We start from the raw sequence: 25578 nt of genomic DNA on the forward strand, positions 1-25578 counted from the left end.
ATCATATATTCCTCCACTGATTGCACCTGCCGGCAGCTGTTTGCATGATCAGAATACAGTGCTAATTTTAGATCACCACTAGTTATTTTGCTTCAGCCCACCCTTCTATTTCGAGCTCCGCTGTTGTTACGTATTATACACTGCGTAAACAGTCGGCGTTAAGCTGCTGACTCGGCTAAATGGTTCAAAGGAAGGGGATGTTAAGCTCTCGCAGCAAAAGTCTTGATCATCTGGATCAAGGGTCGCCTTCTACATTCACCACCAAAGAGGTGCTCGAGTCTGAGGAGTATTCCATTGTCAGCTCCCCGGATTGACGTGGGGGCAGATACTTTAAGATGTATTGATATCTTATAAGTAGCAGTCTCAATCAAGCTGCATTGAAGTTAGCAACGTCTGAGGAGCATTCAGTCTTCTATGCTCAGGATATACGTGTGGGTAGACGCTTTGAGAAGATCTATTGATATTTTAGAAGTTTAGTATTCTTAGTAAGCAGTATTAAAATTAAACAAAGAGAACTTAATATTTGTATTTAATGAAGCGTAAGGAGGAGGAGGACGCTAGTAAGGAATAGTTAAATTCTTCTTGGTTTCTTCCTCCTGATCAGTACCTATGGAGTGTGTGCAGACAATGGATTTTTTATGTAGATTACAGATGACCCCACTGCGTCTGGTCACCTCTAAGGAATTGGTCTACCAGAGTGTTTGGATGACTCAACCAAACACTCGTGTCTGGCCAAGGTGATCCTCGCGTTTCTCTCATGATCGTGCTTGCCACTTCTCATCCCCCACGTGGAGCGTGATAGTAGTAAGACGAATAAAAGTGATTAGACATTGAGACAAGTGAGAGAGAGAGAGAGAGAGAGAGAGAGAGAGAGAGAGAGAGAGAGAGAGAGAGAGAGAGAGAGTGAGTGAGTGAGTGAGTGAGTGAGTGAGTGAGTGAGTTTGTGTGTGTGTGTGTTTTGAGGCGAGTTATATTTATTGTTCCTCTAAAGAAACCAACAGCGAAACTAGTCGGAAAAAAAAATTCTCTTCATGATACCTGTCTAATAATGATAGTAGTAGTAGTAGTAGTAGTAATATATAACAGTGCCTGGTTCATATTGCGATAATGAACTTCGTTTCTTCTCGACTATTTTTCTTTTTTTTATCAAGCTCTATCAAGCTCTACTGACAGGCAAGATAGTTATCAAGGATGTTTCTATGATTGCAGTGGTAATTTAACGAGAATTCTGCCCATTCACTAAAGAAAAAAAAAATAGTGAGAACGCGATTATTTACTTCTGTGCCTTTTGAAAATATTCTGTGTGAGAGAAGGAAGTGTTTCAGAATACGAACCAGCATCACACACACACACACACACACACACACACACACACACTGTCGTCTTATTATTACCACCTGAGTGTGTCTTGTCGCTGGGCTCAAAGGAAGGAACAGTAAGGATCGTCTATAATGGAGTGAATATAAAAGCAGTGAATATAAAAGCAAGTCACACAATCCCTTTCATTCCTCATAGTAATTAATTAACGCTGACAACATATCGCACCTTTGTCTTTGTCTCACGATAAGCAACAATCACTAATACTTTCTTGTACGTGGAAAATTATCATAACAGTATTGATATTTTCCTGTTTATTTCCTTCGTTTTTTTTTATTTCTTTCGTTTATTGTTTCCTCGTTTTTTCCCTCACTTTTGTCTCGTGTTCCTATTTTTCATTTCCGTTGCTTCTTCCTTTCCTCTCCCTTGCTCCTTTTTTCCTTGTCTTCTTTTCTTTTTCTCATGTGTCGTGTTTCTATTGTTTATCTCCTTTGCCTCTTTTTTTCTCGTTCGTACATTCTTTCCTTCTGTGTCTCGTTTCTATTTCCATCGTCCTTGTTTTTTTCTTGCTTGTGTCTTGTCTCCTGTGTTTCTAGTTTTCCCCTCCATTTTTTTTTCTCAAACTCTCTATTTTTGTTTCTTGGTTTCTGCGTCAACAACAGTTTGCAGAAATGACTGGAAGTTTGGCGTCGCAAAAAGGTTTCGTGGCTCGGTCGTCTGGGGAAAACCAAGGCTCGTGTTTTCAAATGCTGTGGAATCTCATGAACCTTCGAAGCGTCAAAACAGGGGGGGGGGGGGGAAATCGAGTTCTCACGAGTGTTTTCCAATTGATGGCAAAGAGTTCATGTTACACTATCTCAAAAATAATGAAAATAACATCGGAACCACCCGGTAATTTTCATGATAGAGATTAAAACTAATCAAGACTGAATCGTTTGAAAATGGATTTGGTTAAGATGGCTGAGCTGGGAGAGAGTTACACTATACTGGGCACCACTTAATATTCTCGGACAGCTGAAAGAACTTGCACACTTTTGTAAGTATATTTGTGGTAGACACAGGAAACCGTTCATACAGGATGGCCCACGAAACACTGAGATGCGTAAAAGTAGCAAGAATATACAGCACATACAATTCTATACAGTAGGCAAAAATACGGTACAACACAACACAAATTATTTCCAGAGACAAAATTGGGATCATTGTCAGCTTTGTCAGTGCAGCTTCCAGGGTTTTTGTTGTCGCGCAGGGAATGTGGTGGCGGGAACTACGCGGCGTGGAGGAGCAGGGCTGGTACTTAATGTTATGGTGAAAGGCGAGGGACGTGTTTATCCTCTTATTGTTACAGCTTCCCTTCTTTTCTTAGTGATGCTAGAAAGCTGCCAGGTTGTTTGTGGCTGTCTTTTTGTTCGTTTTTCTTTTTCTCTTTCTTTCTTTGTCTGTCTGTCTGTTTGTATGTATGTACGTGTATGTGTGTATGTATGTATGTATGTATGTATGTCTGTTTACCTGTCTATTTTTATGTCTGGATGTCTGTTTAATTTACTATCGTTATACGGTTATATTTCTCTCTCTCTCTCTCTCTCTCTCTCTCTCTCTCTCTCTCTCTCTCTCTCTCTCTCTCTCTCTCTCTCTCTCTCTCTCTCTCTCTCTCTCTCTCTCTCTCTCTCTCTCTCTCTCTACACACACACACACACACACACACACACACACACACACACACACACACACACACACACACACACACACATACACACACACAACAAATATCACAGAGATCGACTTAAAAAACACGTCAGGAAATCTCACCTGGAAAATGCCGGAAGTGTCTTTGGTCTGAAGGTTGCCTCACTCCAACACTCAGAGGCGATGATGCTTTCTCCCACTTCCCCTGTGATGGTTTAGGCGGCAAGAAGGGAATTTGATCGAGTTTGCACCCTGTGACTCGCCATTTGTTACCTTTCAAGTCTCTTCTTCCTCCTCCTCCTTCTAATCAAAATAATGGTTTCTAAATGCTCCTTTGAAGTGTTTTTCGTCTCATTTTGCCGATGCATTTGTTAATTAGGCTCTCATTCTTGGTTTCTTTATGGATGTAATTTTTTCCCTTCTAATTTTCTCTACACGGAGGTAAATGCAGGACCAGTCTTTTTTCTTGCTTTCTCTATTAACGTCATTATTTTCTTTCTTTCTATTTATGGAGGTGAATGTATTTCTCATTACTTCTCATACTTACTTAGGGCGCAGATAAACCGAGCTCTCACTCTTTCCTTCCTTTCTTTCTCTCTGTTTCAGTGAATGCATCTCTCCTTTTCCTTCTTAGTTTCTCTGCACAGGTGAATGCAGCCCTTTCTCTTTATTTTCTTACCTTATCTATGCACAGGTAAAGACAACATTCACTCTTTACTTTCTTTCTTTATGGCCAGTTCAATGTATGTAATTTTTCTTTCACTCTTTCAATGAATTAACTCCTCTCTCTCGCTTATCTTAACTTCTCCGGGCACGGGTTTCATCCGAAGATGAGTGTTTGTTATAATGCTCACGATGGTCACTTATTTTACTTCCCAGCGTAAAGTAAACCGCTCGTTGTTTATAGGTAATAGTTGTGGCAGCGAAGGGCGAGAATTTTATCCAGAAGGAAAGAATGAAGATTGATGAATATTCACAGTGTTCCAGTGTCATACCAACGTTTTGCTTTATATCGTAAAGTAATCCGCATTAGTTTGGTGTATATAGGTGATAATCATGACACTGAAGTGTTACTGTGGAAGAATTATAGAGAAGACGAGAGGGAAGGTTGAATATACCAAGAATATTTACCGTATTCTAACATCATGGCCATGTTTTGCTGTCCAGTGTAAAGTAACCCGCATCAGTTTAGTGTTTACACGTGATAATCATTGCATCGAAGGACACAAATAGGAGAATTATGGAGGAGACCAGAGGGAAGGTTGAAGTGTAATATATCAAGCATATTCACCGTATTCCTGCATCAAGAGTGCGACCTGCTCACATTCAGGCAGTCATATCACACCTAATTCCATCGACTACATGAATCCTGCGAAGAGTGGAAATCTTCACGACACACTTTCCCTGTAAGCATAAATTTCAATCTCCATATTTCCATCTTCACCAGCAGCTCCAGGTGTCGTGATTCTTGAGCTGGTGACAAGTCTTAGGCCTCGCTGTCCTCTTGACCTTGAACACCAGGAACGTACCCTGGACCGCCTTGGGTGTTTTCATTACTGTTTGTCTTGACGTCTAATTGCCTGGTGAGTTCATTCGGTTAAGCTTATTTCTTTTGGGTTCATGTAAACGTTATTTTCTTCCGTCCATTTTTTTTCCCTGTCCTGTCACGCCTGTGCTGTCTTTCGATCCACTGCAAAGGAAGTATTTGTGACGATCTTCTTACCGTCCAAGGCTCTACTTTGATTTTCCGTGTTTTAATGTAAGAATGTCTTTGGTCAAAAGCAAAAAAACTTAGAAAAAAGTAAGATGCCAGGCCCTAGAGGAAACAACTCAAAGACAAGCTCATAATTACCTAGAATTAACTACTACTACTTTGCCAACAAGTATCATCTTCGCCAGGCACATTACAGAGCCGTGTGTCTCCAGCAGGAAGGCGTACATTGATTGCCACGCTCTTTATCTCACCTTAAAGTTGGGAAGTCCGAGGCGACTCAAGGAAGGGATCTTGTTGCCTCTTCTCACTGCCTCCGCCAGCCATCTCACCGAATCTATTATACAAGTCGATGGAATTCATTAGTACGTTCACTGGAAATGTAAAAAATCTTTTCCTGTTACCTTTTGACTTCCGGGAGGGTCGGGAGACTTTTATTTTATTTATTTTATTTATTTTATTTATTTTATTTATTTATTTATTTATTTATTTATTTTTTCCCTTTTGAGGACGACTCTTGAAGCCAGGATCAATACCACTTTCACAGGCTCATCACTCACCAACATTATTCTCGACTAACATCATAAATGTATTGATGATATGTTACTGTTTATTGCAAGAGAGTCTTCGAATGACAGTCATATTCCTTAATTTCTAAATACCAACATTATCATATGAAATATAATAAATACACCAGCAAATTATACTAACAAAAATATATATCAATAACTTGGATAGTGGAATTAGTAGTGATGTTAGTAAATTTGCGGATGACACAAAGATAGGTAGATTAATTAGGTCAGAATCGGATGCCATCGCCTTGCAGGGAGATATAGATAGGATGAATAAATGGACGGACAGATGCCAAATGCAGTTTAATATCAACAAGAGCGAAGTACTCAGCGTAGGTAGAGGAAACCCACACAGTAGGTACACAAAAAAACAAGGAAACTCTGGTGGGTTTAGGGTACGAAAAAGCTTTAGGAGTTATAGTTAGCTCTAAACTCCGTCTAGGAAAGCAATACATAGAGGCCAGAAACAAGGCAAATAGGGTATCAGGATTGATTTTTAAGAGTGTTAAAAAGTAAAAGGTTGGAAGTAATATTAAAGTTATACTTGGCGCTGGTCAGACCTCATCTAGACTACGCTGTGCAGTTCTGGTCCCCACATTACAGGAAGGATATAGGTCTGTTAGAATCAGTGCAAAGGAGAATGACTAAAAGGATACAGGGAATGAGGAATATTCCTTTCGAGGCGAGATTAAGGCTGTTAAATTTACATTCTTTATAGAGACGTAGGTTAAGAAGGGACCTGATAGAAGTCTTTAAGTGGTATAAGGGTTATAACAAGGGGGACGTAAGCAAAATTCTTAAGATCAGCAACCAAGACAGAACAAGAAATAACGGGTTCAAACTTGAAAACTTTAGGTTTAGGAAAGATATAGAAAGAAACTGGTTCTCAAATAGAGTTGTAGATGAATGGAACGGACTGAATAATCATGTTGTTAGTGCTAAGACATTAGGGAGCTTTAAGAGAAAATTAGACGGGTTTATGGATGGGGATGATAGGTGGAAATAAGTAGATACATTTCATACAGGGGCTGCCACGTGTAAGCCTGGTGGCTTCTTGCAGCTTCCCTTATTTCTTATGTTCTTATGTTCTTATGTACCTTGCTTTACGTTACCTTAACTTACCTGACCTGATCTGACCTGACCTTGCCTGACCTGACCTTCACCTCTTCTCTCTTAACATAAGTAACTAACTTATCCTTAGCTAACATGACCTAATTAATCCAACGTGACGGCAGCGCTGCTTAGGCTGTATCACCTTAGGCAACAAACTATTGTGAGTATTACAACTAACACAGATATCCAGAGGACCCCGGCTCCCTCATGCTTAACTTGCACAGCGCACGCTAATTACTCGAATCAGACGAAGCGCAACTTTGAGTAAGACTTCACACGCAGCCTGGCTCCTGTTCATTAGTGGCGCTTGTATCTGTCGTCATTTACCTACTGCTGTCTTGTCTCTGAGAATATTTGAATGTTCGCCTTCACCTGTGTGATTTTGTTACCTGGTCCGATATTGCCTCCCTCTTCACTTCTTGTTATATAGTCCTGCTTCAGATAAAAAAAAAAAAAAACTTCACTTTTTGTTGAAGGAGAATTGGGAAGTAAAATAATTTATCTTCACTATCTCAGAAAAGTATTTGAATGTTCGAGAACACCTGTGTGATTTTGTTACCTGTTTCTATATTGCCTCCCTTGTCACTTCCTGTTATAGTCCTGCCTCAGATGAAAACACACTTTAATTTTAGTTTTTGTTTTTTGTTGAATTCCAAAGTTAAAATAGTTTCTCACGATCTCAGAAAAGTATTTCAATGTTGGAAAACACCTGTGTGATTCTGTTACCTGCTCCGGTATTGCCCCCGTGGCATTTCTTGTTACAGCCAGATGAAAGCACTCCTACTTTCAGTAAAAAAAATGAAATGGGTAGCGAAATAGTTTATCCTCACGATCTCCAGTTATTAGAATTTTGCGAAGTGTTGCTGTCAGGAAATTCCCTTGCTGCGCTTCCCCTTCTCTTCCGCCACTCTCCCGTAACAAGTTTCATACAGTTTTGTCACAGCGTTCCAGGAATCACTGGAGAGGACACAAGACTTCGACGCCCCCTTTCCTCCCCGCCTCTCAAGTTATGCCCGAGCTCTCACCAGCCTCTTAACATTTGTTCAAGCTCTTTCGCGTTCCTCGTCTTTCTTTTTTCTCGCTTTCAAGTCAAGTATTTCGGCTTTCTTTCTAGAGTCTCAAGTATGCACTGAAGTATTAGGAATGGGAGCTTGATTTCACACGCACAAGCGCACCTCCTTACCCCACACACATGTCTGTCTGTCTGTCTGTCTGTCTGTCTGTGTCTGTTCGTTTGTCCGTCTATCTATTTATCTATATCTATCTTTGTCTATTCTTCTATATACTCATGAAATTCTTTTCCTGTTCTCTACCCTTTTTCTTTCTATACGCTAAACTAATCAGAGAGAGAGAGAGAGAGAGAGGGAGAGAGAGAGAGAGAGAGAGAGAGAGAGAGAGAGAGAACAAGCTCATGAAGTTCGCTTATTAATTTTTGTTCTTTTCTCCACTTTTCCACTTTACTCGCATGTGTCCAGGTAAAGGCTAATGTTACGAGCTCCGAGGTTGTCATAGTGTCGCCCCAGGGCCAGTAAACAGTACGTAACGAGGTGCGTGTTGCTAAGCCCTTCCCACTCTCGCAGGGAAGATTCAGGGTCACTTAGGAAAGTTGAGCAGTGCGTGCCAATGTAAGGGTGATTAAGAATATTTGTACTCAGTGAAAGGTCTCTTGTCATTGCCTGAAGAATGTCGTGTGTGTGTGTGTGTGTGTGTGTGTGTGTGTGTGTGTGTGTGCGCGCGCGCGTTTGGAGTATCTGTTTGTTTGTTTGTCTGTCTGGTTTGTATCTGTCTGTCTGTCTGTCTGTCTGTGTTTTTGTGTATGTTTTTGGTTTGTCTGTCCATTTTGTTAGCTTGTTTGTTTATCTGCCTGTTTCTCTCTCTCTCTCTCTCTCTCTCTCTCTCTCTCTCTCTCTCTCTCTCTCTCTCTCTCTCTCTCTCTCTCTCTCTCTCTCTCTCTCTCTCCCTTTCCCTCTCTCTCTCTCTCTCTCCCTTTCCCTCTCTCTGAATAGCTTTACTTTTATAAAAGTAAGAAATACCCAAAAAAGTATTTGATAAGAAGCTTTATGGATAGATGGATAAATTTAGCTATGTAGATAGACATAAGTTAAATATCGTTAATAGAAATTCAGAGGACGAAAAATAAACAGGTAGCAAGTAGACATAAAATATATCTTACAAGTTTATAAAAAGAGGAGTGCGTGGTCCTAAACAAATGGTGTCATACATTCACTGGTAATGGAAAAATGTACGAGTGTGTCAAATTTAAGTTCATCCCAATTTATGGCGCTTAGGGGGAGCTTAAACTCCTGACACGTTTAATTTACAGTTGAAAAATGCTGACTGTGTGTGTGTGTGTGTGTGTGTGTGTGTGTGTGTGTGTTTACGGTTCTAAACTGCTGTGTGTGGAGTACGAGTGACAGCCTAATCTTTATCTTACTTGACCTAACCTTATCTTATTTTACCTATCCTAACTTAACGAAACTTTACATTTTTCTTTCTTTCTTTCTTTCTTTTTTTTTTTCTGTCTCTGTAGGAGGGGCACCAGCCAAGGGCAGAAAACTTATAAGAAAAAAAAAGGTTCACTGAGATACCGGTCCTCGAACAGTCAAAAGCGGTCGTTATAAATTAAAGGATAAGTGTCTTGAAACCTCTCATGAAAGAGTTCAAGTCACAGAAAGAGCAAAATGCAGAAGTGGGCAGGGGGTTCCAGAGTTTACCAGAGAAAGGGACGAATGATTGAGAATACTAGTCAACTCTTGCGTTAGATAGGTGGACAGAATAAGGATGAGAGAAAGAAGAAAGCCTTGTGCAACGGAGCCGCGGGAGAAGGGGAAGCATGCAGCTAGCAAGAAGAGGAATTAGCATGTAAATAGCGGTAGAAGATAGCAAGAGATGCAATCGGCGGCGGTTGCTCGCGCGAGAAAACCGGCGTTCTTTGTCCATGTACCGGAACAAAGACCACAGACAAAAACTATACAGAGAGAGAGAGAGAGAGAGAGAGAGAGAGAGAGAGAGAGAGAGAGAGAGAGAGAGAGAGAGAGAGAGAGAGAGAGAGAGAGAGAGAGAGGTCGCACTGTACTTCAGGTAATTTCTGATTCTTGGTGGAATCAAAATGTTTACACACTCGTAGTTTCAGTTACAGTTCCTCGAGCACTCGGGATTGGCTTATGAGTGTTGATTTTATTCTCAAGATGAACCTCCTCGTGAATGATCAGACTCGCCTTCCGTCACGGCAGTAATTCCAGGCTCATCTCTGCAGGACTCAATCTTCCTCAAGTCATGCGAAATATTGTGGGTGCATACGTTCTGCATATCCGTCAGTCAGTATACAAATTCCTCAACCTTGAGTTTCACAATGCTTCAAATCAACAGAGTTTGCTCACTGGAATGTGGAGGCGCAGTGATGCTGGCTGCTGCTTGCCTTCTGCTGGAGGTGATAAGCACCACCTCTCTTCCTGTGCCGCTGTCGAAGAGGGGAAGGCTTCACGGGCACCATTACCTCTCCGACGCAGGATATGCTGAACAGGAACAGCCGAAGGAAATCGTGGTGGGCAGGTGCAAGTTGCACTTGTGGCCGCGGGACAGCGTGTGGAGGCTGGAGGAGGGCGAGGAGGTCACGATGACCGTCGAGGTGGTGGGGAACTGCGAGGATGACATCATGCTGACGGTGCAGTCAAAGGAGGGAGACAAAAGCCAGCAGGTGATCCCAGCAGGCTCCTCCGGTACGGTGTGGAAGTCTGGCCGCGCGCGACTTGCCCGTCAAGGCGAGAAGTTGCACGTTTACTTGGCCACTCAGGAACAGAAGATATTCTTGACAAAACTTGTGGAGGTAGACTTCCCGCCGAGAATCACCATGCTGACGGCCCTTCCTTACCAGGGACGAAGCCTGTTCATGTATTTCATGTACTTACTGATTCAAAGGCAAAAAGAGCTTATCACGGGCAAAAGCATGTCCCCTCTGCTCGGGTGGGACATGGGCGAGTCTGTGTCTGTCAGAGTGAGGGTGGAAGGCAATCCCAAACCTAGGATTGTATGGAGAGTGAAGAAGACCGACATCAATCCTGGCGAGTCCTTGGGACATAACTACGAGGCTCTTAACGAGACGAGGATCACGTCCACGCAGTCTGTGTACGAGTTGCAGCTGCGGCAGGTGACTCTTAAGATGGCGCAGGACGGCCTGAAGCTGATTGCGCGAAACAAACTGCAACAAAATGTGCTGCCCATTAGTGTGTCGGTGAACATGTTTTCCGTGGCGTCGCAGAGACAGTTAGCGAGCGCCGTCACCAAGAGCCTGAGTCTCGTGGTGCTCATGTACGCGGCCATGTTTGTGATCCACGCAATAAACAGGGTGTACAACCACGTGGCCAGAATAGCCAGGGAACAGTGGGACGGTGTGATATACCACCGAGTTACCATGTGGCTACCGCTCAGGACAGTGAACCGCGTCTTTCAGCCGCTGGTTGGACTGTGCATCAGTCTCGCCTTGATGGCCTACTTTAATATACAAGGACAGTTTCTTCGACTGCTTCAAGCCCTGTTCATGGTTTTGTTCGTCACTCTGGTCTCGTACATGTACGGAAGCTACACGAGGGTGCGGGCCGCGTTTTGGATGACGGCCTTGGGCATGCTGAGCCACATGGGCATATTTCTTCTGGCCGCCTCGACCACTGAAGTGGTGGTGCACGCCTCTTACGGGGTGACCACCAACCTCGTGCAGCTGGGCCTGCAGGTGCAGTGTGTGTCGCAGATTCATGTTAGCATGTTTCGCGAGTCAGTGCTGGCCTATCTCAATCCTGTCACCAAGAAACCGTCTGATTACGCTGAAGTGATGCTGGTCAAGGAGAGGGACATGAAAATGGCTCAGGAAGCCATGAAGCTCAAAGCTGATTCCACGCTCAACGACGCCACGGGAGAAAAGTTTGGGGAACAGAGGATTTCTGAGCAGAAGAACCGCGCAGTAGACAGAGCATATGAAGTGGAACGTTTTGCAAAGGTGAGAAAGGAGAGCAGAGGAGGTCGCAAAGGAAAAACCAAGATGAAGAAGAAATTTGTATTCAAAAACCTTAACGTGTGTCAAGAACTTGGTAGCAATATTCTGATACAGTGTCTAACGAACAAGAAGAAGGTTTACCGTAAGTGTGTGGGCAATTACCCCTTGATCTTTAGGTGGCTGGGTAAGTTAATCTGCGGAGCGATAGGAAAATCCATCAATTGCGTCAGCATGTACAAGGACACTGAGAAGAAGCTCAAGTGTAACCCGCCGATGGACGTGGAGGAGGTTGCGCAGGGCCTTTTGCTCCTGCATGACGGACCCACTATGTTCTACGGCGACGCGAGCCCCCGCGACTTGCAGCAGATGTACAACAAGCCCGTCAACATCAAGTTTGCACGAGACAAAACGCGACAGGACGCAGAAACGATCACCAAAAGATTGGAAGATGCCAAAGCGTGCATGTCAGTCGTGTACACTGCGGTCGTCATTTATTTAGTTGTGTACTCGGCGAACAAAGTCATCGGCGACATGATCAAATACGACCAGAGCCTCAGCTGGGAGAACGTCTACATCGGCAAGTACTTCAGGAAGATAGACAGGAAGAGGGGGAGGCTCGGCCTTCCTCGGCTGCTGCCACTAAAGAGGCAGGAAAAGCGAATCTATATTGAGAGCATGTTTTCCACTAAACCCAAGAAGGAAGAGAAGGAGGAACTCAAACTAAGAGTAACATTTTGCGTGGCCGTCCAGATTCTTACTGCCATCGCGTTCCTGATAGACTATTTTGTGTTCACCGTCACCATCTACGAGGTGGTGAGAGAAAACCTCACCTACTCCGTGCACATTGATGACTATCTCAAGGTTCATGCGCCGGGAGACTCCTTCCTCTCTTCACTGATGAACCTCGTGTTCGAAAAGATCAACGTGGACAACCAGGTGCTGAAGACATTCAGAATGGACAAGTGTAACCCGAAGGTGCACTTCCCCAACCTGGCATTGTACACCAAGCACGAGGCTCTGCTTCTCTTCCTTTTCCTGCTCACCTTCGTCTTGCGCTGTCCGGACAGACTCAAGCACGTCATCCTGAGGTTCTACTACCCCAACAGAGACAGGAAGAGGCAAATCAAGCTCTACTCCAATATTCTGTTCACTCGGGAAAAATTCGTACAGCTGGCAGTCAAGCGGATGGTGTGGGCGCGAGCCCACGGGAAGCTAACCAAACTACAGGACCCCCAGTGGCAGGATCTCCTCCTCCGCCAGTTCAGGAGCCTCAGTTTTGTCTTACGCTACTTTTTCCAAGCCAAGTGTGCAATTTGCGAAACGAAAGGAACGAAACGGTACGTCATGTGCAAAGGGCCTGCCTGTACCATGGTGTATTGCCGCCCGTGCTGGGAGCTTCTGGGAGCCAGGTGCCTCAGCTGCACCTTGGTCATCACTCAAGAACTGCTGGAGAAGTTTGCCGCAGACGAACAGGGGCTCTTTGAAAAGTGATGAGGCAGGTTAGCTCCCTCATAAAACTCTTTTACTATGTGAGAGATTCTGTTCAAGGACAAGGTAAAAAAAAAAAAAAAGCCACTGAAGGTGCCAGTCCCTAAAGAGTAATGTGAAAAAGGATTATTGATAATTGTTATTTCACTTAACTCTGCTCCACGTAATGTTTACGAATTATTTCTATTATAACTCGGTGTATAGAGCCAATAGTTATAATGTTAATAACTAATACTATTGCATTATTCCTGGAAGGAGAGAGAGAGAGAGAGAGAGAGAGAGAGAGAGAGAGAGAGAGAGAGAGAGAGAGAGAGAGAGAGAGAGAGAGGCGTGTGAACTGAAAATAACTCCGCATTTGCTTACATTAACTTGTATACGTACAGCTGGACATCTCTCGTGGAGCAACAGAGGATACAATGCCTATGTATGTTGTTAACTTGTTCATCACACACACATTCAGCACAGTCTGCATCCCAGTGCATTACCGCGGTGATAAATATCTGCCCTTAGCTGTTCCCGTCTCTCATGAGTCTTACTCCCATATTATGCAGTGCCAACAACGCGCTGTGGCTCCCTCGCCTTCGTGTTAGTGACGCCGACAAATGTCTTTGACCGCGCTGTGTGTTTCAGCGTCTTACCACGATTTAATGTTCTCTAGTGGAAGTTATCGGGGTGTTCAGTAGTTTTATCATGATTTTAGTCTAATAAAAGATAGACTGACTGCAGCTTTTTTCATGGTAGCTTAATGTTGCATGTTAAGGGACATTGTAATAAAGACACCCAGTTACCCTCATTTACTCTCTCTCTCTCTCTCTCTCTCTCTCTCTCTCTCTCTCTCTCTCTCTCTCTCTCTCTCTCTCTCTCTCTCTCTCTCTCTCGCCTTTGACTTGAACTATTTCAAGAGGGATGATTCAAGACACTTCCCAAATTTCGGATGATGTTTTTTGAGTGTACGTGCTCTATAGGGACTGGTATCTTATGTGTGCTTTGTTATATAACTTTTTTGTTGTCCTAGGTCAGTGCCACTTTTTTATAAAAAGTTTATGAAATGCAGTGAGTCAACGTACATTTCGTTCATATCTGACAGCGATACATTTACGAAAACCACGATATTGGATCACGTACTCTTCGTATCTCAGAGTTACTAAAAAAAGCTACAACTATCGATTTATTCATAGAGAGAGAGAGAGAGAGAGAGAGAGAGAGAGAGAGAGAGAGAGAGAGAGAGAGAGAGAGAGAGAGAGAGAGAGAGAGAGAAACAAAAACAAAAACCGGGCACTGAGACCCATGAACAAGTCAGAACACTTATCCTGATGAGTACATTTCCTGAATAAAAAATGGTAATGACAAGCTTTTGGCACAGTCATCCGCGCCTCATTGTGATACTGGTGTAAATGACGCAGAAAAATCATCCTTTGAGACGTGAGAGGCTTAGTAAACACGCCATCCACCACGTGTAAACGCACTGACTACTTGGAGCTTCCCTTTGTTATGTTATATGATCCAATATGTCAAACCTTGAGTGGAGAGAGAGAGAGAGAGAGAGAGAGAGAGAGAGAGAGAGAGAGAGAGAGAGAGAGAGAGAGAGAGAGAGAGAGAGAGCTTGCATACGAAAGCAGAAAGTTTAAAACAACCTCACCATCAGTCTCCACGCCCCCACTGCAAAAAAAAAAAAGCTGTTCTCGCCTCTTTCAGCTGAAATATCCACCCTGTCGTAACAAACCTTGGAGAATTTAACTTTTCTGCTTCAATAACACGATGACTTGATATCACGCCCACTTTTAAGACCCATCGCTCCGTTCTGCCCTTGGTTCGTGGATTGATCTTATATGGCAAGTACGTATAGCGGTGGGCAGCGCGGCGGATTCGTAACTATTCACCGCCGCCACCACAAAACTCACTCAGATACGCATTGTACATTTCCATCCACTTCTACGCTTATCACTTAGCATTGCAGGTGTATGAATCGCCTGCCGTGAACCGCTCCCCACCCCCCTAACGTGATTCGACTCGTATCCAAGACCTTACTCGGGCCCGGCATCTCAGTGGGCTTTTTTTTTTACATTTTTTTTTATTAGATTTTTGTTGCCCTTGGCCGATGTCCCTCCTACATAAAAAAAAAAAAAAAAAAATCCCTGTCAGAACGAGTAAGCGAGAGGGTGCGGGAGGGACTGGCAGGATTTGATTAGGAGTCGAAGAAGGCGGTGCACAGCAGGCGACTCGCACACTGGGAGCGCTAAGTGATGAACACGGAAGTGGAGAAGGACTATACTTGTCACTATGAACTATTAAGATACTCAGTCAGCACCAGGCCAATGTAATAATTTTGTAACATGAGAAAATACTTCGGCGCCACACAATACACAAAAAGAAGAAAACAATATTGAAGGACCAACCGCTCCACCTCGATTTCCTAGCGCAATTTCCGTAAAAGGCAAGTCCAGCTCCACGACACTAACTGAACTGACACGAACAGGGAGGACTTGAAATAATCATATTTAAAGGCAAGCATTCATCAAGTTTCTTTTTCCTTTTTTTTTTTTATACTTCGTTGTGTATGGAGTTTTGCTTTTATCGAAATTCTATCTACTGCCAAATGCTACACAATAGTAATAAAATGAAATAAAACTGTCATTGTAATGTAACGTGATGGTGGAGATTACATAGCCGAGTTTATGTGTATTGTGCATTAAATTAAGTTATATGTTTAGTTTCCCGAACGTTAGTGGAATGCCTGTCCATCCACGTTTATAATCTCGCCATTTTTCAACTCGCTATAAAATTAAATTACTTTATTCCTACGGCACGCATTATCCAACTGCCACCACCAGAGATCCCTGGGCGGTGGAATCCACGTCAATTGATTTTTTCTTTTATGTAGGAGGGGCACCGGCCAAGGACAACAAAATTGCAATAATAAAAAAAAAAAGTTCACTGAGGTACCGGTTACCGAACAGAGTCGAAAGCGGTAGTCAAGAAAATAAAGGATAAGTTTCTTGAAACCTCCCTCTTGAAAGAGTTCGTCATAGGAAGGTAGAAATACAGAAGCAGACAGGGATTCCAGAGTTTACCAGAGAAAGGGATGAATGATTGAGAATACTGATTAACTCTTGTTTGAGAGATGGACAGAATAAGGGTGAGAGAAAGAAAAAAGTTTTGTGCAGCGAGGGCCGCGGGAGGAGGGGAGCCATGCAGTTAACAAGATCAGAAGAGCAGTTGGCATGAAAATAGCGGTAAAAGATAACGAGATCCAACATTGTGGCGATGAAAAAGAGGCTGAAGACAGTCAGTTAGAGGAGAGGAGTTGATTTGACGAAAAGCTATAGATGCCACACTGTCTAAAAGAGCGTTATGGGGAGGGGGGGAGTTGAAAAAAAACTGGTAGAGAAGAATAGAAGCCGTAGGAGGGTAGTTAGGAAATCAAAACTTTGTACCAGACTCTATCAAAAGCTTTTGATATGTCTAAGGCAACAACAAAAGTTTCACCAAAATCTCTAAAAGAGGATGACCAAGTTTCAGTAAGGAAAACCAGATCACCAGTAGAGCGGCCTTGACGGAACCCGTACTAGCGATCAGATAGAAGGTTGTGAAGTGATAGATCTTTTAAGAGTCTTCCTATTGAGGATAAATAATAAAAAAAAAAAAAGATAAGCAGGATATTAAAGCAATAGGACGGTAGTCTGAGGGGTTAGAACAGTCATCCTTTTTAAGAAGAGGCTGAATGCAGGCAAACTTCCAGCAAGAAGGAAAGGTAGATGTTGATAAACAGAGATGAAAGAGTTTAACTAGGCAAGGTGCAAGCACGGAGGGACAGTTTCGGATAGCAATAGGAGGGTCCCCATCAGGTCCGTAAGGCTTCCGAAGGTTCAGGCCAGCGAGGGCATAGAAAACATCACTGCAAAGGATCTTAATGGGTAGTATGAAGTAATCAGAGGGTGGAGGAGAGGGAGGAACAAACCCTGAATCATCCAAGGTAGAGTTTTTAGCAAAGGTTTGAGCGAAGAGTTCAGCTTTAGAAATAGATGAGATGGCAGTGGTACCATCAGGTTGAAATAAAGGAGGAAGAAATGAAGAAGCAAAGTTATTGGAGATGTTTTTGGCTAGGTGCCAGAAGTCGAGAGGGGAGTCACATCTTGAAAGATTTTGATACTTTCTATAAAATGAAGGAGTTTTTGGCTAGTTGGAGAACAGACTTGGCATGATTCCGGGCAGAAATATAAAGCGCACGAGATTCTGGTGATGGAGGTTCAGTTCCTTTTGTGGGCCACCTCTTTATCATGTATAGCACGATAATAGGATAGTACATCAAGCAATCGTAAATAAGAATTTTTCATGTTTCTGCTCCCAAACTTCCTCTGTTTTTTATTCTTCTATATTAATTTTACGTATTTGACTTTTAATGGGTGATCATTTTAAAAGTGTAATGCATACAGCGGCGCAGATTGTAATAAAAGCAATGCACCTCATTGATCAGATGCTTTAATGATTGTGTCCTTGGCCTTGGCTGAATACTGGAGGTAAAAAAGGCATTTCCCACCCAAGCGACAGCAACCTGCCAACACTGCTCTTTCTGTTCTGCCCTTCACGACACGCGGCACTCTAAAATATTTTATGCAATGCGAAAGATTCTCATTTTTTATATTTTTATGAAATTACTGGCTTTGTTGGCATTTCTCTCTCTCTCTCTCTCTCTCTCTCTCTCTCTCTCTCTCTCTCTCTCTCTCTCTCTCTCTCTCACACCCGGGGGCTGAATCACGGTACGAAAATGTGACTAGTAAATCATTCTTCTCCCGCTTCCTCTGTGCCATCAAGCAGCGCGGGACGTTGACTGATGCCCGGGTAAGACGTCTCATCAGAAATTCACACCATGCAGGAAGGATGTGTAACTTGTAAGGGAAATTTCTCTTTTGCCTTTACTTTTCTGTGCCAAGAAGTGTAAGGTGAAAGATGAAGTGAGTTTGTACATTCTGCGTCCATCACTTCCATGACACACACACACACACACACACACACACCACACACACACACACACACACACACACACACACACACACACACACACACACACACACACACACACACACACACCTGCACCAATCACGTAAGTACTACTTCGCACACTGCCAACGTGATTTAAACTTACAACAGTGAAGTCTTTCAGCGCACAAAGGCAAACACACACACACACACACACACACACACACACACACACACACACACACACACACACACACACGTTTCTGTATGCAACATTCCATCAATTTCCTCGACGTCCCGACATCTTCAATCTTTTTTCGTAAGAGAGATGTAAAAAAAACTTATCTTTTTTTCTTCTTTTGCTGTGTGTGTGTGTATGTGTGTGTGTGTGTGTGTGTGTGTGTGTACTGTCGATAGTGACGGAGAAGAGTAAAAACCCTTGTTAACTTTGTTGGATGTTTTCACTTTCATGGTCCACTGTTTGGGATGATGGATAGGGAGGCGGGATGGGTCAGCGGGGGGCCGGAGTCTGCCTGCCTGCCTGCCTGCCTGCCTGGCTGACTGATGGTGATGCTACTCTGCCTGCTCAAGAGCGCGAGTCAGGGAAGGCACAACATAATGGAAGTGCTTGCGATGACACTTGTGTGCTGGTGGTGGTGATGGTGGTGGTGATGACGTTGGTGGTGGTGATGGTGGTGGTGATGACGTTGGTGGTGGTGATGGTGGTGGTGACGACGTTTGTGGTGCTGATAGGAATGAAAAAATAAGAACGACGGCAGTGATGATCATGAGAATGATAGTAATAATAATGGTGATGGTGGTGATAATGATGGTGATGATGATGATGATGATAATAATAATAATAATAATAATAATAATAATAATAATAATAACAACGACAAAACAACACAGCAACAAAAAAGATGCTAATAATTATAATGGCGTAGACCTGGAGGTAAAAGATGATGATGATGATGATGATGATAATGATGAGATGATGATGATGGTGATGATGATGATAATAATAATAACAACACCTATTACATAAACAGCAACTTCAATTCCCTATCCCCTTCACCCCTTATCTCCTTTCCCCCCCTACTAACCCTTCACCCGTCACCCTTGCACCATCCCCACTCACGCCTCCACCACGACCCCTCCCCTTCCCCTGCTGGCTACCTTTGTCCTCCGCTCCCCTCCGCTCTTTAAAGTGTGGCGCGTCTTGTCGTGTTATCTGTTATATTATTTTGCATTCGTGTTCAATTTATTTAACGTGCGTAGAGCATTATTTCCGCCTCTTGTTACTTTGATGTATTTAAGCATGTTTGTCCTTAATTGTTCCTGTGTTTCTGGTGAATGAGGTGAATTTTGTGTTATTGAATTATACTGTGAATGAAATTGTTGGGTGGTGGTGGAGGTGGTGGTGGTGGTGGTGGTGGTAACGATGTGTTTTGATGATTATAACAACGGTAATGGTGATGTTTATGATGATGATAAGAATAATAATAGTAGCAAAAGTTATTATTATTATTGTTATTATTATTATTATTATTATTATTATTATTATTATTATTATTATTATTATCATTATTATCATTATTATTATTATTGTTGTTGTATTTGTTATCGTCATCTTCATCATTATCATCACTAGCAGCAGTAGCAACAACAACAACAACAACAACAACAACAACACTACTAATAATAACCCCCCCGGCACCACCACCAGCTCTACAACCACCATCACCACCACTACTACATCCACCACCACCACCACCACCACCATGCACAATACACTGCACCATGAAACACCCACTGCCTTCGTCTCGCCAGAAATATTTCATCGTCTCAACTTTTCTCATTTTCTCATTCTGACTCACTTCTCTTTTTCTTCGCATTATTTCCTGCCCGTCGTGTGTGTGTGTGTGTGTGTGTGTGTGTGGGGCAGTGGAAGGGAATTGCATGCGTGAATAATGTGACGCTGTGGTGAGAGGAAGAAAAAACTTGCTATGTTTTTCTGGTTGTGCTGTTAGTCTTGCTGCTGCTGTTGTTGGAAAGGTGGTGGAGCTATCGTTGTTGTTGTTAAAGGATAGGATAATGGTGATAATGAGCTTGTGTAATTCAGTCAGCAGGTTGTATTATACGTAATGGCGTTTAATGGAATAGTGGAGTGTTTACACCATATGATAATGTAACGAGAGTAGCTGTTAATTACTGACAACTCCAGTCCATCTTCATCATGCATGCGATTCAAGCGCAACGCGATTACGTGTATTCCTGAAATGCGTCAACATGGTTCGTACTCTCGTGCAGATGCGATGCGTACACACACACACACAAACACACACACACACACAAAAAAAAAAAAAAAAAAAAAAAAAAAAAAAAAGACGAGGAGGCTCAAACTATGTAGGTTACAACTGAGTGCATACACGTAGAAACACAAACACAACCTTGAAATCCAAACTGTGTACACTACAACTAAATGCATGCACACACACACACACACACACACACACACACACACACACACACACACACCGCCCCTCACTCCAATGAACGTGACGGACCACTAACAAGCTTCGCCCCATTCCAGCCCTCACAGCACGCTACAGGAAGAGCTCATTCCCCGCCATGGTTCGCGCTGTCAACAATCATTATGCTTGACTATAGACTTTAAATTGTATTCTTTTAATTCCCTATTATTTTTCATGTTATTTATTATTTATTTATTTTTTTTCAGCAAGTGATTTCATTTCTATTTCTTTTTCTATTTTAGCGTTACAGTTTGATTATTTTGATCAGTATTTGTCTTGAAATTCTATGATTAATTTTTGTTTGTCTGCTAGCGGCATCAAAATTATCACTTCCTCTATTTACCTACTCTTTGATACTATTATTACACACACACACACACACACACACACACACACACACACACACACACACACACACACACACTTGTTCATGTCATGGTCATAGTCACTCCCGTTAAAATAATAATGATAATAATACTAACAATAAATGATAAATAATAAACATACTCTAGAAGTTAATTTGTTTGTTATTTAATACTGGTCGTCCATCACTGCGCGCATTAAGTTGATCCACATTCATTTGAAAGGTAATGTAGAATGGGAATTAACTCAAAATATGAGACGCATAATTTTTACCACCCAATACGCATCCACAAGTCGTCTATATTTTTTAACACCTTTGAAATTAAGTAATCCAATTAAGAGTCTTACAATGTCGCATTCAATAATTTGCGCTGAGTATTTATGAGCGAGCAAATCAGCATTCATTTGTTGTATACGTGCACTGCCCCTCCTTTGACAAACTAATTAATTAAATGTAAGTACGCAGAACAAAGACTAATTAGAATATATTTGTGAATAGGAGAAAGCTTAGGGCTACAAAAACAAGGATGAAAATACAAAAAAGTGCTCAATTAGATGAAAACCTGTTTAATTGCCACTCCCCCCAAAGAGGTAAAATAGAAAGCTTACCCTCTGGTGCACAGAAAGCTAAGCATGTCTCCCGTGCATTGCCAAGACAGACTCATTTTCTGCTTCCATCGCCCGCCGAGCTGCTGGACAATAGTAACTTTCCCCGCACAGAAAGCTAAGCAGGTGTCCCGTGCATTGCCAAGACAGACTCATTTTCTACTTGCATCGCCCGCCCAGCTGCTGGAATATAACATTTTCCCTGCGTGAGGGGTCTGGCCGAGGACACACTTATATACACACACACAAAAAAAAAAAAAGTAGATAAATAAGTAAATCAGCTCCATATACTGTTCTTAAATGCTTCATTACTGGAGATACTGGTCAGGTCGTGGAAAGAAGGCAATTCAGAAATATGTAGAAAGGGCGAAAGATTAAAAGGAAATAAAAAAAAGAAAAAATCAGGAGGTATTGATAGTGACATTCTGGAACAGTTGGAGAATAAGGAGAATCAGAAACATGTAGAAAGCTCCTGAGTTAACCACCGAAAGGGGTGAAAGACAGAAGACACCAATTAACTCTTGCATTAGTATGTTGGACAGAACAGAGGTGAGATATGCAATTACCAAATTCAGAGGAGCAATAATCATGGAATTATCGGTAGTAAATAGCAAGAGATTTCGTGATCAGTGGTGCATATAATAGCAAATAAATAATACATGAAATAAACCAATGCGAAAAAAACAAAAACAAAACATCTCATACTACAAAGAGTGATGGCACCGAACCGTAACTTGACCACACTGATAGGGAAGCTACGGAGAGAGGGAGAAAGAGGGTGGCGTAAAAATGCCGGGAGTATCTACGTTAAATATAAAACACTTGACTTTTTTCAGAATAGAAGGAAACTATAAACTGATACCAGAAAAAAAAAAAGGTTATCCAAGCGTACAAAACCAATAAACGGTTGGATCAAAAAGAAATTTCCTTATTCAAGTGTTTCATAACCTGCCCTTCAAAATGCACCTTTACTTTTGTTACAGGGCGATACGATAAAGGCAGAAACACTCTCCGGGAAGTCCCAAAAGATGCGCTTGATAAAAGAAATAACGATGGAAAGAGAAGAGAGGGTGTGCCAGTCACTAACATGCTCTCTTATATATATTGGTACAGCCAGGCAGGATAGTTTCTTGCAGACAAAGAATTACGGCTCGCTCTCTCATTAAAATTGTTTTCAAAGACCATGCAAAGACGAGTGGTTAGATTATTAAGGCTGCTTTTTTTTTTTTTTACTTAAATCGTTCATATTTTCTTGTTAAACTCACTAGAATCCTCTTTCTGCGGCACCTTCAGTGGGCCATTTTCTTTTGCCATTTTGTTGCCTTTGGCCTGAGCTCCTCTTAAAAGAAAAAAAAAAAAATCGAAGACTCCAATAACTTCCACCACTACAGTTAACGGTAGTCAGTCAGACGTGTGAACTTTCATAAATACGGAACGGAAACCTGTACACATACACTCATTTATTTTCCTATGCCCAGTTCAAGCTTGAATTACCCGGTGGTCGTTTCCAAGTATAATTAGGAGTTCCCCGAAAAATGATCAACCTCAGGAATGCTACAGGAAAACTCTTCTGGAAAGTGAAGACTTGCATGAACATTAAGCCTAAGGGAAGGAGGATGTCTAGGATGATCTGGGCGTCCGTCTCCAACACTTTTAACAGGGTCGTGGAAGTTATTGTGCCTTTCAGTACAATTTTAGTGATTCTTGTGATAAATCAACAAAGAACAAATGACAACCAGACTAATTTTGGCTTGAGGCTTTTTTTTAATAATTCTTGTGAGTCTAGAATGTCTGAGAACACATGATTTATTTAATCTTTCTGGCATATTTGCTCATCTACAGTGCTCGGGTATTTACTGAGCCAAGGATGATGTACTATTACTGCTGCAACTTTTCCTCTCTCTCATCTCTCTCTCTCTCTCTCTCTCTCTCTCTCTCTCTCTCTCTCTCTCTCTCTCTCTCTCTCTCTCTCTCCTCTCTCTCTCTCCTCTCTCTCTCTCCTCTCTCTCTCTCTCTCTCTCTCTCTCTCTCTCTCTCTCTCTCTCTTTCTCTCTCTCTCTCTCATCCTCACCGTGCTTGTGCACAGTATTCACGGATCTGCTGCTGCTACATCTTCAAAACGCACCACTCCCCGGTGTGGCAGTGCTCGCGTCTCTCACGCCCTCCGCAGTGCATCCAACACATCCGTAACGAAATAATGAGGCGGTGTGAATTCTTAGCAGTTGTGGGTGGGATTTTCTTTCTTGTGTTCATAACGGCGAGTGAGGGGGAAGTACAGTTAGGCAGGTCAAAGAGAGGGAGGGTGCGGGGCAGAACAGACTCTTGTGAATAGGAGTGTAGGATAACTACGCTTTTTTTGTAAGAGCTGAAAAGATGCTTTCTTATTCATATCTTACATTTGTTATGTTTGTTGTGAATATTTGCGAGGAAAGTGCAAAAATGCCAATGCGTGATTAATGTTCTGGCTTGCCAAAACAAACTAATTAAAACCAAAATTACACAGAAAACGTTTCTTTTGTAACATTTTTATGTAAGAGGGCCACTGGCCACAGGCAACATATTTTAATAATAATGATGATGATAATAATAATAATAATAATAATAATAATAATAATAATAATAATAATAATAAATTAATGCCAGTTCCCATAAAGGTTAGAATAACCAAAAAATAGAGGATAAGTGTCTTGAAACCTCCCTTTTAAAAGAGATCAAGTCACAGGAAGGAGAAAATACAGAAGCAGGCAGGGATTCCAGAGTTTTACCAGAGAGAGAGGAGAGAGAGAGAGAGAGAGAGAGAGAGGAGAGAGAGAGAGAGAGAGAGAGAGAGAGAGAGAGAGCGGAATGACTGAGAATACTGGTTAGCTTTTACATTAGAGAGGTGGACAGAATAGTTCCTCTGCATAGTATTCCTCAACACAGATTTAATAGAGAAATCCTTTTCGAAGGAAATAGTCTTTTGGCGTTTAATTAATCAAATTTGCAGTACAATGGACGTGATATGGCTGTTCAAAGCCATTGTATTGACACAATCGTTGGCAGTAGTTTTAACGCATTCGTCGTCAAAACATCCTTTCTTTCAACAATCTTTCCTTTGCCGAATCTTCGCCGACGCAATGCTCTGCAGACTCGTACACTGGCAGTTTTACCACAGAAATGCTTCCTGTATAGTACCGGCTTAAAAAGAACAGAGGATACAGAAATGAAAAACGTAAAATAAACACACACACTAGAAAAATAAATAAATAAAAATAGAAAACTGTTCTCAAAGGGGTTTGATCTTCAAGAAACAAGAAATTACTTCACTGAAATATAAAAAAAAATATTGAAAGATATTGAATGGAAGCATTGCTGCCAGCAAAGGATGAAAGAGAGCGCTGTCTCCCCAGCTGAAAAAACTGCTGCGAACCATGTTCGACTATCCAGAACTTGGAGAGAATACTCAGCCGTGACTGTAAATATATATATTTGCAGTCCAGCGAACTGAAAAAAAGAAAAAAAAAATCACTGAAACGTTATGCGTGGATGTAAGCAGCAGAAGATAACTAGTTTCGATCTCGTTTCGCCAAAAAGGAATGTAATGGAAATGGGCAAATTTAGATGAATTTATGGATGGGGATGAAAGATGGACACAGGAAAGTATGGTGCACACAGGGACTGCAGGCTTCATGCAACTGTCCTTGTGTTCTGAACCAGCATGGGAGAAGAGCCAACTTAACATCAACATTAGCAGATAACTCTTTATATTGATCTTCGAGTTATTTAAAGCTGCAGAACAAGATCGACTTTGAGAAGGAAGCCAGGCTGAGAGTCTTTATGAAATAAAACAGGTTATAATGTTTAGAATGTATCTTTCGGATGTATCAACTCAGAGATTGAAAAGAAAAAAAAAGTTCATGCTGAATGCATGACTGAATTGTTCTGATTTTGCAGATTTATCTCTCATAAGACAAGTTTATGGAATTTGAGAAATTTATAGATGAGGATGATAGGTGGAAATAGGTAAGCATGTTTCGTACAGGGACTGCCACGTATAGGCCTGATGGCTTCTTGCAGCTTCCCTAAGTTTCTCATGTTTTTTATGTTCTTAACTCTAGAAAAAAATAAAAGTAAATCTAATGGTAATCTCAAAAAAGGAGTCTTGGTTATGGAAGAACTGAATGATCATTGGCATGGAGCACAAGCAGACACGACAGTGAAATCAGCCTGTTAGTTAATGGC

The 25578-nt window shown here is 42.0% G+C and overlaps 2 protein-coding genes across 10 annotated transcripts in view; both read left to right on the plus strand.

Annotated features, from left to right (window-relative positions):
* LOC135114927 (uncharacterized) overlaps positions 1-25578 on the plus strand; it is a 364637-nt gene that overhangs the window by 21290 nt on the left and 317769 nt on the right. The gene's annotated exons all lie outside the window — the stretch shown is intronic.
* On the plus strand, positions 9508-13066 carry LOC135106869 (uncharacterized). Its single transcript, XM_064016240.1, has one exon. It carries the CDS (start codon positions 9752-9754, stop codon positions 12875-12877), a length of 3126 nt encoding a protein of 1041 aa, XP_063872310.1. The 5' UTR covers positions 9508-9751; the 3' UTR covers positions 12878-13066.

Source organism: Scylla paramamosain, chromosome 2, assembly GCF_035594125.1.
Source record: "Scylla paramamosain isolate STU-SP2022 chromosome 2, ASM3559412v1, whole genome shotgun sequence".
Taxonomy (NCBI): Eukaryota; Metazoa; Arthropoda; class Malacostraca; order Decapoda; family Portunidae; genus Scylla; species Scylla paramamosain.